At 41.3% G+C, this 13,675-nt stretch overlaps 1 protein-coding gene across 6 annotated transcripts in view; it reads right to left on the bottom strand.

Annotated features, from left to right (window-relative positions):
* CACNA1E (calcium voltage-gated channel subunit alpha1 E) overlaps positions 1 to 13,675 on the bottom strand; it is a 1,228,023-nt gene that overhangs the window by 219,429 nt on the left and 994,919 nt on the right. For all 6 annotated transcript variants that reach the window (XM_082266485.1, XM_082266488.1, XM_082266487.1 and 3 more), the window contains 3 exons: positions 7,169 to 7,272; positions 4,643 to 4,795; positions 2,304 to 2,482 (listed from right to left, as the gene is read on the bottom strand). In XM_082266485.1, coding sequence (XP_082122611.1) covers positions 2,304 to 2,482; positions 4,643 to 4,795; positions 7,169 to 7,272 — 436 coding nt within the window. The remainder of the gene's footprint in view (positions 1 to 2,303; positions 2,483 to 4,642; positions 4,796 to 7,168; positions 7,273 to 13,675) is intronic.

Here is a 13,675-nt window from a genome sequence, read left to right as displayed (position 1 = left end):
GCCAGGGGAGGAGTGGCGGAGATCACCGCCGCTCTTCCCCGATCGTCGGGGAATCGAGTGTGGAGATCTCCTAAGTGACAGGCAGGGTCAGATTGCAGGGTTCAGCATAGCTGAACCTGCGATCTGTCCCTGTGTCACTCAGTCACCTCCCCCCACACATGTCAGTAAGCACCAGGCATACATTAACCCCTCCCTCTCCAATAAAATTAACCCCTTCCCTGCCAGTGTCATTTTTACAGTAACAGTGCATATTTATAGCACTGATTACTGTAGTAATGTCACTGGTACCCCCAAAAGTGTCAAAAATGTCAGTCAGGGGTCCAATCTGTCCGCCGTAATGTCGCAGTTCCGCAAAAAAATCGCAGATCGCCGCCATTACTCATTAAAAAAAAAAAACACCAAAAATGACAGAAATCTTTCCCTTAGTTAGTAAACGCAATAACTTTTGCGCAAACCAATCAAAATACGCTTATTGCGATTTTTTTTACCAAAAATATATAGCAGAAAACAAATTGCCCAAAAATTATAAAAAATTTGATTTTTACATTTTTTTGGGGGGAATTTCATATAAAAAAATGTGAAAAATATTGTTATTTTTTCAAAATGTTTTCCATTTTTTTGTTTACAGCGCAAAAAGTAAAAATCCTACAGGTGATCAAATACCACCAAAAGAAAGCTCTGTTTGTGGGAAAAAAAGGACGTAAATTTTGTTTGGGTACGGCATTGCATGACCGCGCAATTGTCAGTTAAAGTCGCACAGTGCCGAATCGCAAAAAGTGGCCTGGACGTAAGACAGCAAAATCCTCCGGTGGTAAAGTGGTTAAATGGTATAATCTTCTCTCCCCAGGTCCTAGTAAGTTTTTTTTTTTTTTTTTTTTAACTGTAGAAAGTTACAATTTCCACAGTTACACAGCAAAACTGCTTATTATCCAATTTTTACAAAAATAATTAGCAGAGAGAGACTGTCAAATCTGATGGGGGTGAGGGTGTTAGTGAAATCTTATACTGTACAGTATACAATATACAATAACCTACTTCCAATCTATCACAGTTTTTTTTTTTTTTTTTACCCTGCCTGGACCTAATAAATGCACCTTAAAAATGAGAGGTTACAGATAATATTATTTACATTAAAACAAAAATGCAGTTAACGTTCTTGATTCATATTTGCCAATTACAGGGTTGCTGCAAGCTTGGACCGGATCACTTCTTACATTGACAGGTGTATGTGTTGTTATCATATTGTATCCCCTCCCTCTAACAGCACAAAAATACCAGCCCATTTCTAGTTTGTAAGGCCTCAAAAGAAAAAAAAAAATGCGTCTTACGCTCTTTCAACAGGGAAAGTAAATGTAGAAGGGATCTACTAAACATTACTTGGAAACAAATGTAACTCCTCTATATTGTGTCTTTTAACTTTAAACACAATATCAATACAATGTGGATTGCATGACCAAACAGTGAAATTCAAATACATTCTCAGAAGCTATTACCTGGATGCTGTGGGCAACTGCTAATTAACAAGCGACTATCTACAAGCTTTGCAAGGCTGCCTCCTCCATCAGGCTGGAAACCCAGTAGCTGCAAACAGAAGAGGGAAGAGAGAGAGAGGGGGTGCCAAGCAGACCATAGTGTAGTAAACAGGTTTATTAGGAAATTTCAAAACAAGTTTAGTTGCTGTCACATGCATAAATACGTGAAAGAATGTCTATACAGTCAGTGTCAGTCAGTGTCAGCCTCAAGGATAGGAGATGGGGTGGCCGCAGTTGCTGCAGTTTTGGCCATCCCATCTACACCAATCATTGAGGCTGGCACTGAGCGTAGAGACACACTTTCATTCATTTACGCTTGTGAGCGCAACAAAACTTTTAAACATTTTCCTAATAAACCCGCTAACTACAATATGGTCTGCATGGCGCCCCCTTTCTCTTCCCTCTTCTTTAAGGCCTGAAAGGGCTGTCTTGTTTTATGCCTAAGCTCAGGGCTGATACCTACCACTTTATCCAGGATGATTAAAGACAGAAGACTGTCACTGTCAATTAAAGAGTTTGGTTTCTTTCATTAATTTTTTAATTCTCAAAGTACCATCATTATATTTATGTTCAGTGTCTTTTATCAGTACTAAGCTCACACAAGGGATAAATAGCCTCACAGCCTGACAGGTTGAAAATACAAGTAAATAACACTGAATAAGCCTAAAAGAGTGCTTGAGAGGGGAACTTTAGATTTTTACATATGCCCATTGAGGACAAGCTCTCTTAAAGGTTTTAATAGAAAACAAGAAGAAAAATTATTATACATACAGTGTACAGCACTGTGGTCCAGCCCTCCATGGTTATACACTGGAAGACGGTCAGCACCGCAAATAGGATGTTATCGAACTGAGTAATTCCATCATTGGGTCCAATCCATTCCTTGCAGTCATATCCATCTGGGCATCGAGGAACACCACATGGGTGAGGAGGGTCCATTGCATCCCATCCTATAAAGATATTATGGTCTATGAAGGAGGAGATTCTAGCATATTTATGGCTATTTCAAGTCACTAATAGCATTTAGGTAATATTATTAATACTTTTCCAAGCACTATTTTTTCTTTGTATATTCAAGTACAGCGCCACATTAATAGATGACAATAAAAAGACAATGAGTGAACAGAGTCCATAGAGTCTGTAAAACCAGATGCTGAAGTGCAGAAATAAATGCAAAAGAATTCCAACACCGTAAATGAAGACACAATCCTGACAATCACCAAGTGCACAAATAAGGTGATTCCCTTACCAGAACTCTAGACCTCCTGTTACGGAAGGTCCACCAAGCGTAGGGCATGGAAGCAACCACCAGGGCAGGGTCCACTCCAAAGTTCAGCACCAGGTCCACCACGGAACTTTCATTCAAAGTAATACAACCTTGTATGCTCAAAGACCCCAAATGTTCTTTGACAACGTCTGACGGTAAGACGAAACGCGTCAGAATTGCCAGTCCCCATGCAGACACGCCTCCAGCCGCGGCGATCTTAACTACATGCTTGAATCAAACAGATGTCATGTGAGTGTTCTACCTTTGTTTTTACTTCAATAAATGTACGTACTTCACTATGTGAGCCTCACTTGTTTTTTGGAGGAATACCATCATCCAACATTTGGGGTCTTTGAGCATACGAGGTTGTATTGCTTTGAATGAAAGTTCCGTGGTGGACCTGGTGCTGAACTTTGGAGTGGACCCTGCCCTGGTGGTTGCTTCCATGCCCTAAGCTTGGTGGACCTTCCGCAACAGGAGGTCTAGAGATCTGGTAAGGGAATCACCTTATTTGTGCACGTGGTGATCGTCAGGATTGTGTCTTCATTTACGGTGTTGGAATTCTTTTGCATTTATTTCTGCACTTCAGCATCTGGTTTTACGGACTCTATGGACTCTGTGCACTCATTGTCTTTTTATTCTTCTATTAATGTGGCGCTGTACTTGAATATACATTGCTTTTGGTTTGATAACACCTTTGTACTGGCAGCCTATACATATGTTTGTGCACTGAGCGCAGCTATCTTCTATCTTTGTTTGCAACTATTTTTTCTTTGCCCATGCTGATCCGTTTAAGCAGAACAATGTACATTACTTTTATATTTTGCAGGTACTATGGGACTAAACACAGTAATCACTTTGGTGGGGCTGGTCAACTCAAAATGTATACATACCTAAAACTTTTTTACGTTTTGGATAGCATAGGGAAACGTTAAATCCCTGCTGGGGAGATCTAACCACACTACTTCTCCCAGGGACTACAATCACATCCTTGATTTGGGATAAGAATGTCCAGGTGCTGTGAAACCTATTGTTTTTTCTGGTTCAGTATTTCAGTATTGAAGTAAGGATTGTGTTGCTGGAGCTTCTTCTAGAATAAGCCATTAACTAAATATTCCACATTGCTATCCTGACACATCCCATTTGAAGGCTAAGTTCACCTTTTGACAAAGGATCCCAGTATGTTTAAATGAACTGTGCTTTCTTTTACTATTTAGCTTAATGTTCTTGGCATACCTGTAGGCCTGTACTGTCACCCCAAAAGCCTGCTCAATATACTCTCATATTGTTTACATTGTCTTGTCCCTGCAGATTTTGGGTGCCCATTCCCAGGGTCAAGGGGAGCACGCTTCTAGTTTTCAAAAGCAATGCATGTGCAGTGCGCACTCTGAGCCCTTCTCCCAGTAATGTTGGGCCACTGGAGACAGTGCGCTGCGCATGTGTGGCTTTTGATGCTGGGACCAGGCGCCCAAATCTGCAGTGTCCTGGAAGCCATGTAAATAACATGGGAGTATACATTATACCTACAGGCATGCCAGTGCATTTTAACATATTGGGGCCCTTATGTGCATGGGTCAAACCCATAGCTACCTGGAATTACCCATTTTGCTTAAATAAGCCCAAGAAAAGATGAATTCTGATTGTTTTTATGGAATGCTTCTCTTAAGAATTATTAAATGAGGCTGTACATTTTGTTTTAATATCACTACCTCCAAAAGAACAAATGCAATTTTTCTAGCAACAACATAATATTTTGTGTAATTGACAGACATTTAAGGGTTTTGTCACAATAACCACATTACAGACAGAGTTCTCTTCTCATATGATGTGGTAGGGAGCTTACCTGATTGGTTCCTGTAACAGGCTTTGTGTAGCTTGCCACTGTAAAACTCAAGTCCAATAATTGCAAACATGAGAATGGCAAAAAAAAGCAGCAATCCAATCTGTAGCAGAGGTACCATCGCTTTCATGATGGATTTCAAGACAATCTGTAAACCTGCAGGAGAGATACATGACACAGTGCTGACAGCCTAATACAGATTAAAGATACAAGTGCAATATCAATGTGCAGAGTCCGTATCCAAAATTTCTCTGATTCTCACTGAGCTTCTACATTTAGAGCACCAATGTTAGCAATTCAGCATGCAGAATGTCTAACTTAAAGTAGTATTACACCCAAAAGTAAACAGTAAGTCTGTTGTTTGTCAAAAGAACAAGCTCTCTTCCAGATGTATCAGTTTATAGGGATGAGACAAACCATTTAACACTGGCAGGGGTGCTTACATTGATCAGCTTTTATTTACTTATGTAAAACCTTTATCCCAAAAGGAAGAACAGTGTTTGCTAAAACCACTTATAAGAGTTAGCTGGAGTTTGGCTTCAATTTGTTTAGTTAATCTAAATCTGCCTGTACATCTAGCATTCTCCTCCGCCCAGACTGACAACACTGCTGTTCAATAGCACCCTTGCTATAACCTGGCTAGATCACCAGGTTATAGCAAAAAGGGGAAAAAGCCTAAAAAATAAAACTGATGCAGCCACCACATGTAATGGTTGGGAAGCTGGAATATATTAAGTCTTTGGTTTTGGGTTTAATATTACTTTAAAGTGAAATTCTGGTTTAAATTAAATAAATTCCCATCCATGTCAGGTATAAACATGCATGCACAGAACAAGATCACCCAACACCCGGCCCCACCAGTCAGAGATCCTGTGGGTCTAGCCTGCACTACAAAGGTTAACAGCTCACTTAGGTATAGGGGAATTAAAGAAGATTTACTTACCAAATGCCCCGTTCCTCTGCACTGCTAGACCGGTCCATGTAGCAATTTTTCTTCCATGCTCCAGCTGTTTTAGGTCCTGATATTATTAAGACCAAGGCAGCACCCATAGTCCTGCTTTGGACGTGGGGACGCCAGAGGACAGTCCACTGTCGGGACATGGGGAGCACTGCCTGCCAGGGGAGCGGAGAATAGGTTAAATTGTTTTTTCTCTCCTCTTGACATAGTTAACCCTTGTAATGCAGGTGCAGCCCCACTCAAAGGGAGAATTTTCAGATTTCCTGGAGCTGGGTTTAAAGTGGTTGTAAAGTTAAAAATAATATTACTGCTAGCCCCTCTCTTTAATGAAACCATCCTACACTGTGTACTATAGGTGTTAATATAAAACAATGCCTCTAAATTCCTTAACTCCAATCTGTTCTGGCTAGTCAGATGACTTCTGGCCTCTTTTGTTCTCCGATCTAAGGGCTACAGCAGGAGGGGCCGAGTTCCCCTCTGACGTCAGCCGGGGAGGTCACTTGACCACTGTGCTGTCGGCTCAGCTCCTCCTGCTGTAGCCTTTATATCGGAGGAGGAGAGTGGCCGGAGGGTCACATGACCAGACAGAGCAGATCTAAAAAAGGTATTTAGAAGCATCGTTTTACACTAACACTTACAGTGTAGAATGGCTGCATAAAAAAGAGGGGTTGACAGTGATGTTTATTTAGGTTTACTTTACTACTAATGGGGGAAAGGGAAGGGGCAGGTCACACACACATACAGGAGTGGACAGGCAGGGAGGGAGGAGGAGAGAGGAGAGCAGCGGGATAACATAGGCACATAAACTGACCACAGTAATCAGGGTTTAGCAGCCATGATTACCGTGGTCAGCACACCAAGGGGGCCACAGGAACAGGCAGGATCAAACAGGTTTTTTTTACAGTTTAGAGAGGGACGGGTTAGACAGCACAAGCACTGTGCTGTATAATCTGCTATAAGGGAACGGGATCTCTCTTTTTTTTTTTTTTTGGGGGGGGTTACAACCACTTTAAGTAGAAACAGATTAGACAGGTCCTCTGCAAGCTAGGGGAGCTTAATATTGGAATTCTTGTTCTGTGCTGATAACACATTACCCCTTAAACTGTGTATTAGTCAAAATATGTTTTTTCTCTTTCGTTTTTTTATTAAGTACATGCACATGAAAAGTCTTTTGCTGCTTTCTTAGCAAGTATTGGCTTTTCATGTTTAGGCATCATAGGGAGAAATGGAGTTGCGCTGGATACATTGGCACTCATTTTCTGTAATGCTATAATACATGTCTCACAGATGAAAGTGCAACTGCATGACACAGAGGAGCCAGGACACAGCATGTAGCATCCACATATATTTGAAAATGAATGCCCCCAATGTGCAGTTTTTGGCTGATTGAGCAGCTGCCACATTTTCTGTTTGTAACTGGCACATGGGATTTTGACATAACAGAACAGACATACCCGTTTGAAGCTGTGTCAGTTCAAATTAACAGGTTTGGACTGAAAATGATTTAAAAAAAAATACTGGAAAGATTATAATGACCTGTTTCTAAACAAGAGTAAAGAAAGAAAACTTACTTGGAATTCCCGAGACCAGCTTGAGAGGTCGGAGAACACGTACAGCCCGCAATGTTCGCAGGTCCACGTGAGTATTAAAGTGAGTTCCAGCTGTGGCCAGAATGCTGAAATCAAAATAGAAAATGCATTAACAAACAGCAGATTTAAAAGGAAAGGCAGGATAAGGTACATTCATTGTTACTCTAAACCATGTAAGATTAGGAATAATGTGGAAGCTCAATGTTCAGCTACAAATTCTACAAGATCTGATCTTTTTGCTTTTGTCTTAGGTAAAAGCAAATATGTACTAAAGATATTTCAACATTTATACAGATAGCCAAACTAAGTGAGGCATTATTCTTAACCCAGGGCCACATCCCAGGGTCACATCAGCCTTAACAAAAATTGGAGGGGTGCTCCAGGTCCAGCAATATAGTGGAGAATACCTTCAGACAACTCAATGGCTTTTGATTCTAGGGCATAGCCTGCAATGGCCAGGAATAAATTCCCATTGCCTGGTACTATATCAATGCAGTTGATCCCTCCTCTCATACTCTGCCTATATTACTCAAAATGTACTTATATTCAGAAAGACTTATGTGGAACAGAGTGGACTTTGCCCTTGGAATCCAGGGCTTATGGGGAGTCTGGTCATCAATTAAAAAATAGTGTCCCCACTCCCCACCCTCTTCTTACAATGGCCCTATCCACACATCAAGCCCTACAATTGCATATGGATAGCAGAAGTAGTAGGCTGTAGGAGAGGTTTCACCCGATAGGGAAGCTGATCATCATATTAGATCAGGGTATGACAAATCTGCCTAATATTCAGACTGAATATCTAATATGGGATTAGCCACATTTATTGGTGGATAGTCGAACCTGGATGATGTCATCTGCATACGACGCGTTTCCGAGTGTGCTTGCTGCTTGGGGGAGGGCAGCCGCGCTCCTTCTTCACGCCCTCCCCCAGGCAGCAAGCACACTCAGAAACGCGTCGCATGCAGATGACATCATCCAGGTTCGACTATCCACCAAGCCTCGCTGTCAAGCAAATACACCGAGCCTACTTCCTGGTTCTAACCTTGCCGTACAAGCCGGCCACGGCGAAAGGATTTTGGCTCCAGCAGGACGGATGTCCATGACCGGATGATGTACACTTCTCCACACTGGAACCTTGTTTTATGGGCATGAATATATGCTTACTAACGTGAGTGCATAATTTTATTCATTAAACCTGTCGCATAAAGTCTACACTTAGTGGCGCCTCTGTCTGTCCTATTTAATGATGTTGGTGTTTAAAGTCCAATTTAGAGGAGCAGCCTTGGGTGGCAATGCTGCTCACCCATAGATACAGCACAGTAAGTGAATGTTGTCATCCAAAGACAGAAAGAGTTTTACTTGTGGGAACACCGGATAAAAATAAAGAAAAAAAAAAAAGCCTTAAAAGCACAACTAAGAACTGGTACGTGGCAATATATTACATTTTTGCTTTTGAGTTTATATACACTTTAATGATTTATCACAATATTTTATTACAGTACTTTGGTTTTCAAGACTAAAGTACATGTACAGTAATTTTACTGACAGGTTCCCTTTAAAAAGTGGAAGAAACCTGTAAACTGTCCACAGCTATCAATCAGATTCCAGATGCTGTTGCATGTAGGCTAGAGAAAGAAAATGGTATCCGATTGGTTGCAAATGGCAATATATGAATATTTATAGTCTTCATATTTTATAAATCAGCTCAACAACAAATTGCTTTCTTATGGAGACATTCCAGATCTTTACATCTTTGGTGTATAAGGATGTTCTACAAAAAAGCATTTGACTGACAGATTGCATAGAATGTTTAATATACCAGCAAGCTGTCAAGAACACTACTTGGAAAAAAATAAAAACAAGAGAAGTTTAGCTTTTCTTGTATATGTGTCCATTGTTGAAAGAGCCTGCCCAACACACTTTGTATTCAGCGCCAGTTAAGCAATATCTACACAGAATGTCCTTGGAATACCTATAGAAATAGAATTGTGCTTCTGACAGGCATAAGGGGAAACAGAAATAGTTGGAGTGATCCCAGCAACTTAGAATATACTAAATTGGGCCATTGTTCAACTAATTTCTTTAATTACAGGCCAGAGTTTCACTCCCTACCGTGATTCCAACAAACTCTGCAATTAGCAATCGAAAATTCTGTTCTCAAGCCAACCCCTTCCAATCAATTCATTTCCTTAACAATGGCCATTAGTAAACTTGTGTTGTAGCAACTATTTATTTAAATGCCTTTATTTTGATAATAGTGAAACATTAAGGAAGTCCTTTTTAACCACTGGGACCTTGTTTCCAAAATCTGCATCAAAGAACTGTACCATAATACTTTTCAGATAGGCAAGGGTCTTTATTTTATATTTTGTGGTTTAAAGCGACCCATTCATCTTGCTATTCCATCAAACAGTACCTGTACATCGAGTGTGGTCTAAGCTCGTTACCAGTTATTCCCTTATGTCACAGCTCTCTAGCAATACCTAAAACAATGGTTTTCAAGCTTAGTGTGACCAGAGCCCTAGAAATGTTTCTAAAAACTTCCATGTCCCAACAGTGAAAAAAAAGTTTATACTCATGCAATAAAAGTATGGGAATGCAAAATATGTATTTAAAAAGGTTTTCAAAAGGGGACTAATCATTCATGACCCCAAGGGAAGAATAGTCCCTCACCTCATTTGCTGTGGTACTTTAGGAAGCCCTGGAGGTGCTAGCAGAGGGATCTGTACAACATGGGTACATTTGGGAACTATATAAAGTGAGATCGCTGCGCTATAATCATATAAAATAGTATGCCAATAATATGACAAACGGTGTAATCCTTTAAAAGAAAAGCAGCTGACACAAAAAGACAATAAAACTTTATCTTCAGTGAAATGGTTGAAAATGGTGTCGCGCTAATCAAAATGTAAAAATAAGCCGCCAATAAAAGAATGAACAAGTCCCAAGTGCAATTATGGAGTCCACATAAATCCCAGAAAAACGAAAGGGTGCAAGCAGGAAAGTCCACCACTGAACAAAGTAAGTCACAAGGTACTCTTACCAACTTGATAGACCCCACAGGGTCAAACACGCCCAGAATGTAGATAGGTAAGTATCAGGGAGAATCTAATTACATTTGTCCGCCTCCTCCTATATCGACCGGATTGGACTCCCAACAATTCCTTTGTGCACTCCTTTGCTGCCACTTCCAGCGATGTCTCCTCTCTTCTTTGTGCCACATGGAAGTTCCATGTGGCACAAAGAAGAGAGGAGACTTCGCTGGAAGTGGCAGCAGAGGAGTGCACAAAGGAATTGTTGGGAGTCCAATCCGGTCAACATTTGGGAACTGGTATGGTGTTATTGGGCTCTGTTCACAAAGCAGTATCTTGCCACATCCGAGTATGCAGTAAGATACCACACAGCGTTATTCAAAAAGTTTTGTGGCATTCAATAAAAAAAGATACTAAAATGCCGCATGAGTTTTTTCATATGAAGTCGAGGTATTTTAGTAGCAAAAGCCTGCATAACTTACCGCCGGCAGCAGCCGACGTCCTTAACGCAGGCTTTAAATAGCTGGTTGTTAAGGAGCGGTTGGTCACTGGCGTCCTTAACAAGCACTAACTGTCATGGTTGTTTAGGAGGTGGCGTCCGCCGCATCCTTAACAACTGATGAGTCATCATCAGCTATCAGCAAAGTTTCCCGCTGACAGCTAAATGTATAAAAAAAAAAAAAAATGTCAGCAATAAAAAATTAAGAACAAAAATGGCATAGCCCCCCCCCCCAAAACCATACATGGCCCTTTGGGTCTGGTATAGATTTTGAGATTAACCCCCAGGGTGTTATGTATCCCCTACTCATTCACATAGAGGGGCTGTAATCTGGGGGCCCCTTGTTAAAGGGGGCTTTCAGATTCCAATAAGACCACCCGTCCGGAGACCCTCATGTTCTGGTGTCCATAAACTATTTGGCCATATGGTGTATCTTTCTCAAATAGGAATTTAACTACGGCAGGGAATAGTCTTTTAATGTCTACAGTTTATATTTGTCGTTTTTGATGCTCAAAGTTGCAAGAATGGCCACGTAATATGGGGTAAAATTTGTCTGACACTAGGCACAATTTAATAAAATTGACAATGAAAAAACAATTTGCTTATCAATAACAATACTCAACAGTTACAAGTCAACATCACATATTTAATAGCTGCTTCATACTACAGCAAATTGTTGGCTTTTACAAACTGCTCAGGAAGCTACAGCTCCAGGCGTTCGGTCCCAGAATAACGTTTGCTATTTATTAAACCTTTAAAGTTAACTCTTTCCTAGCAAAGTAAGAACCTGCAGCATTTGGCTACAGCGGATTCAGCCCTGGCAAATAACACTGTCTCATAAACATGTGCCTGTAATAAGAGGGATTGTCATATTATTTCAGCTTAACAGCTGAGTCCAGGCTGTGAACATGCTAATTATTTTTTTGGCTCCGTCATAGCTATCTCAGCTCACACTTCAGAGTGTAGAATTTGTACCCAATCTCATCCGCTAAACTGAAAATTTAGGAAGTTTATTTAAGGTTACGCTAGAAAACTCAGCAATATGCTGTGCTAAATGGATTTTTTTTTTACCAATGCAGATACCTGTGGAATAAGCCTCAGATCATTTAAGCTACTCCTCGGACACGCTATTCTCCCTCTTCTGAAGCCAGAAACATATTAACTTCTTATTGTGAATAAACATATCTGTCCGATAATTTTTTTTGTCAGAAAGTTCATTCATAGGCTGGGTCATACATGCATAGTTGGCTGGTTGGCATCTATTGTCTATAGCAGGGGTAGGGAACCTATGGCTCGCGAGCCAGACGTGGCTCTTTTGATGGCTGCATCTGGCTCGCAGACAAATCGTTAATAAAGGGGGGCATGTCCAGGAGTGAGCCACACTGGACGTGTAGTCCCAGAGCTCCGCCGCATCTACCACTCAATCCAGTGCCATCCGCGTAGCTGTGCCCGGTGCCAAGGAGATTTCTGCACCTATCGATGGTACACTTTGTGGGCTACCCACCGCTACCCTCAGTTCGTCTCCGGGTGACCGGATTGCCGCGCTACGGACCCCATGGCCTACTCGTGGTACCGCCGCCGGCTCGTGTGCTGTGCATCTAAGGGGCCTTGGCAATAACCGGTAAGGAGACCTGCCATCCACTCCCTGTGCCCCGATAGACACGATCTCCTTCCCCTCTGACACCCGGGGACCCGCGGGAGCTGCCTCTCACATCCACTTCTGAGGCCTTCAGCGGCCGGCCGCCATTTTCTCAGGGCCTATACCCACCTCCATCACTCGCAGGCATGCAGGTGCTTCACCACTCTGGCCGCATTGCATACCTGCCTGCTCTGCTCTCTTCCCGACTGGACTCCAGGCACATTCACACGGCTCCATCTACTCACTGTATAGCTGCGGCCCCTGAATATGAATATTAAATAAAGGTTCCCGATACCCGGAAATATAGTGTATGGCTCTCACGGAATTACATTTGAAAATATGTGGTGTTCATGGCTCTCTCAGCCAAAAAGGTTCTCGACCCCTGGTCTATAAGTTCAATTCAGCACTATTTGAAAATGACATTGATATGGCTAATAATAAAGATCTTTATGCTTCCTAATTGAGCCTTATGAGTAACTTTGCACATACAATTCAAAGAGAGTGTAAGGAAACAATAACTGCGCTAAACAAACACATATAGTGCTAATAATAAACAAAGCTGAAACTATACAGTGAGATATCACCCAAACATACATAAATAACAATAAATGTGCACTAAAAAGATGAAATTTATGTGCACATGACCATCATGAATAATTATTAAAATAAATAAAGCAGTATTGTATTGAACACCCGGGATAATCCGAACAACGATATTAGGATGATGATGGATTCTTCAATGTGAACTTGAATATAAATCTGTAAATAGGTAGATATCAACCACTAAGTGTAAAATCCTCCACCAGTGAGTGAATGTGCTTACCGGAGCCCCTTGACCTTCAGGGGCCAATCACGCTTGACTAAAATCTCCAGTAAGGCACCAATCTCCAATAAGTCTCCAATAGGCACCAATTCCAGACAAAGAGATCACTGGGCACTCATCTCAACATATCCAACAATATCTCGCAACATAGCAGGATTCCGGCAAACTATAGAAAATGATAAAGAAGGTACCATAGTGTAAACCTGGCCCAAGGAAGACGTCATCTGTGACGAAACGTGTCAGATTAGCAATGTGCTGACATCACCGCGCTCCCATGATCCCGGAAGGACGGGCGAACAGATGTAGCTGGCTGACTTTTTCTTGCTTTTGATGCTTTTAACTATGTAAGTGCGATACTTTGTGCTACTTTTTTAATAAATGACAGGTTTACACTAGGGTACCTTCTTTGTCATTTCCTATGATTTGCGTGAATCCTGATATGTTGCGAGATATTGTTGGATATGTTGAGATGAGTGCCCAATGATCTCTTTGT

Source organism: Pelophylax lessonae, assembly GCF_965119305.1.
Source record: "Pelophylax lessonae genome assembly, chromosome: 8".
NCBI classification, from domain to species: Eukaryota; Metazoa; Chordata; class Amphibia; order Anura; family Ranidae; genus Pelophylax; species Pelophylax lessonae.
The sequence above is the reverse complement of the archived record's forward strand: the minus strand, read 5'-3'. Positions and strand labels throughout refer to the sequence as shown.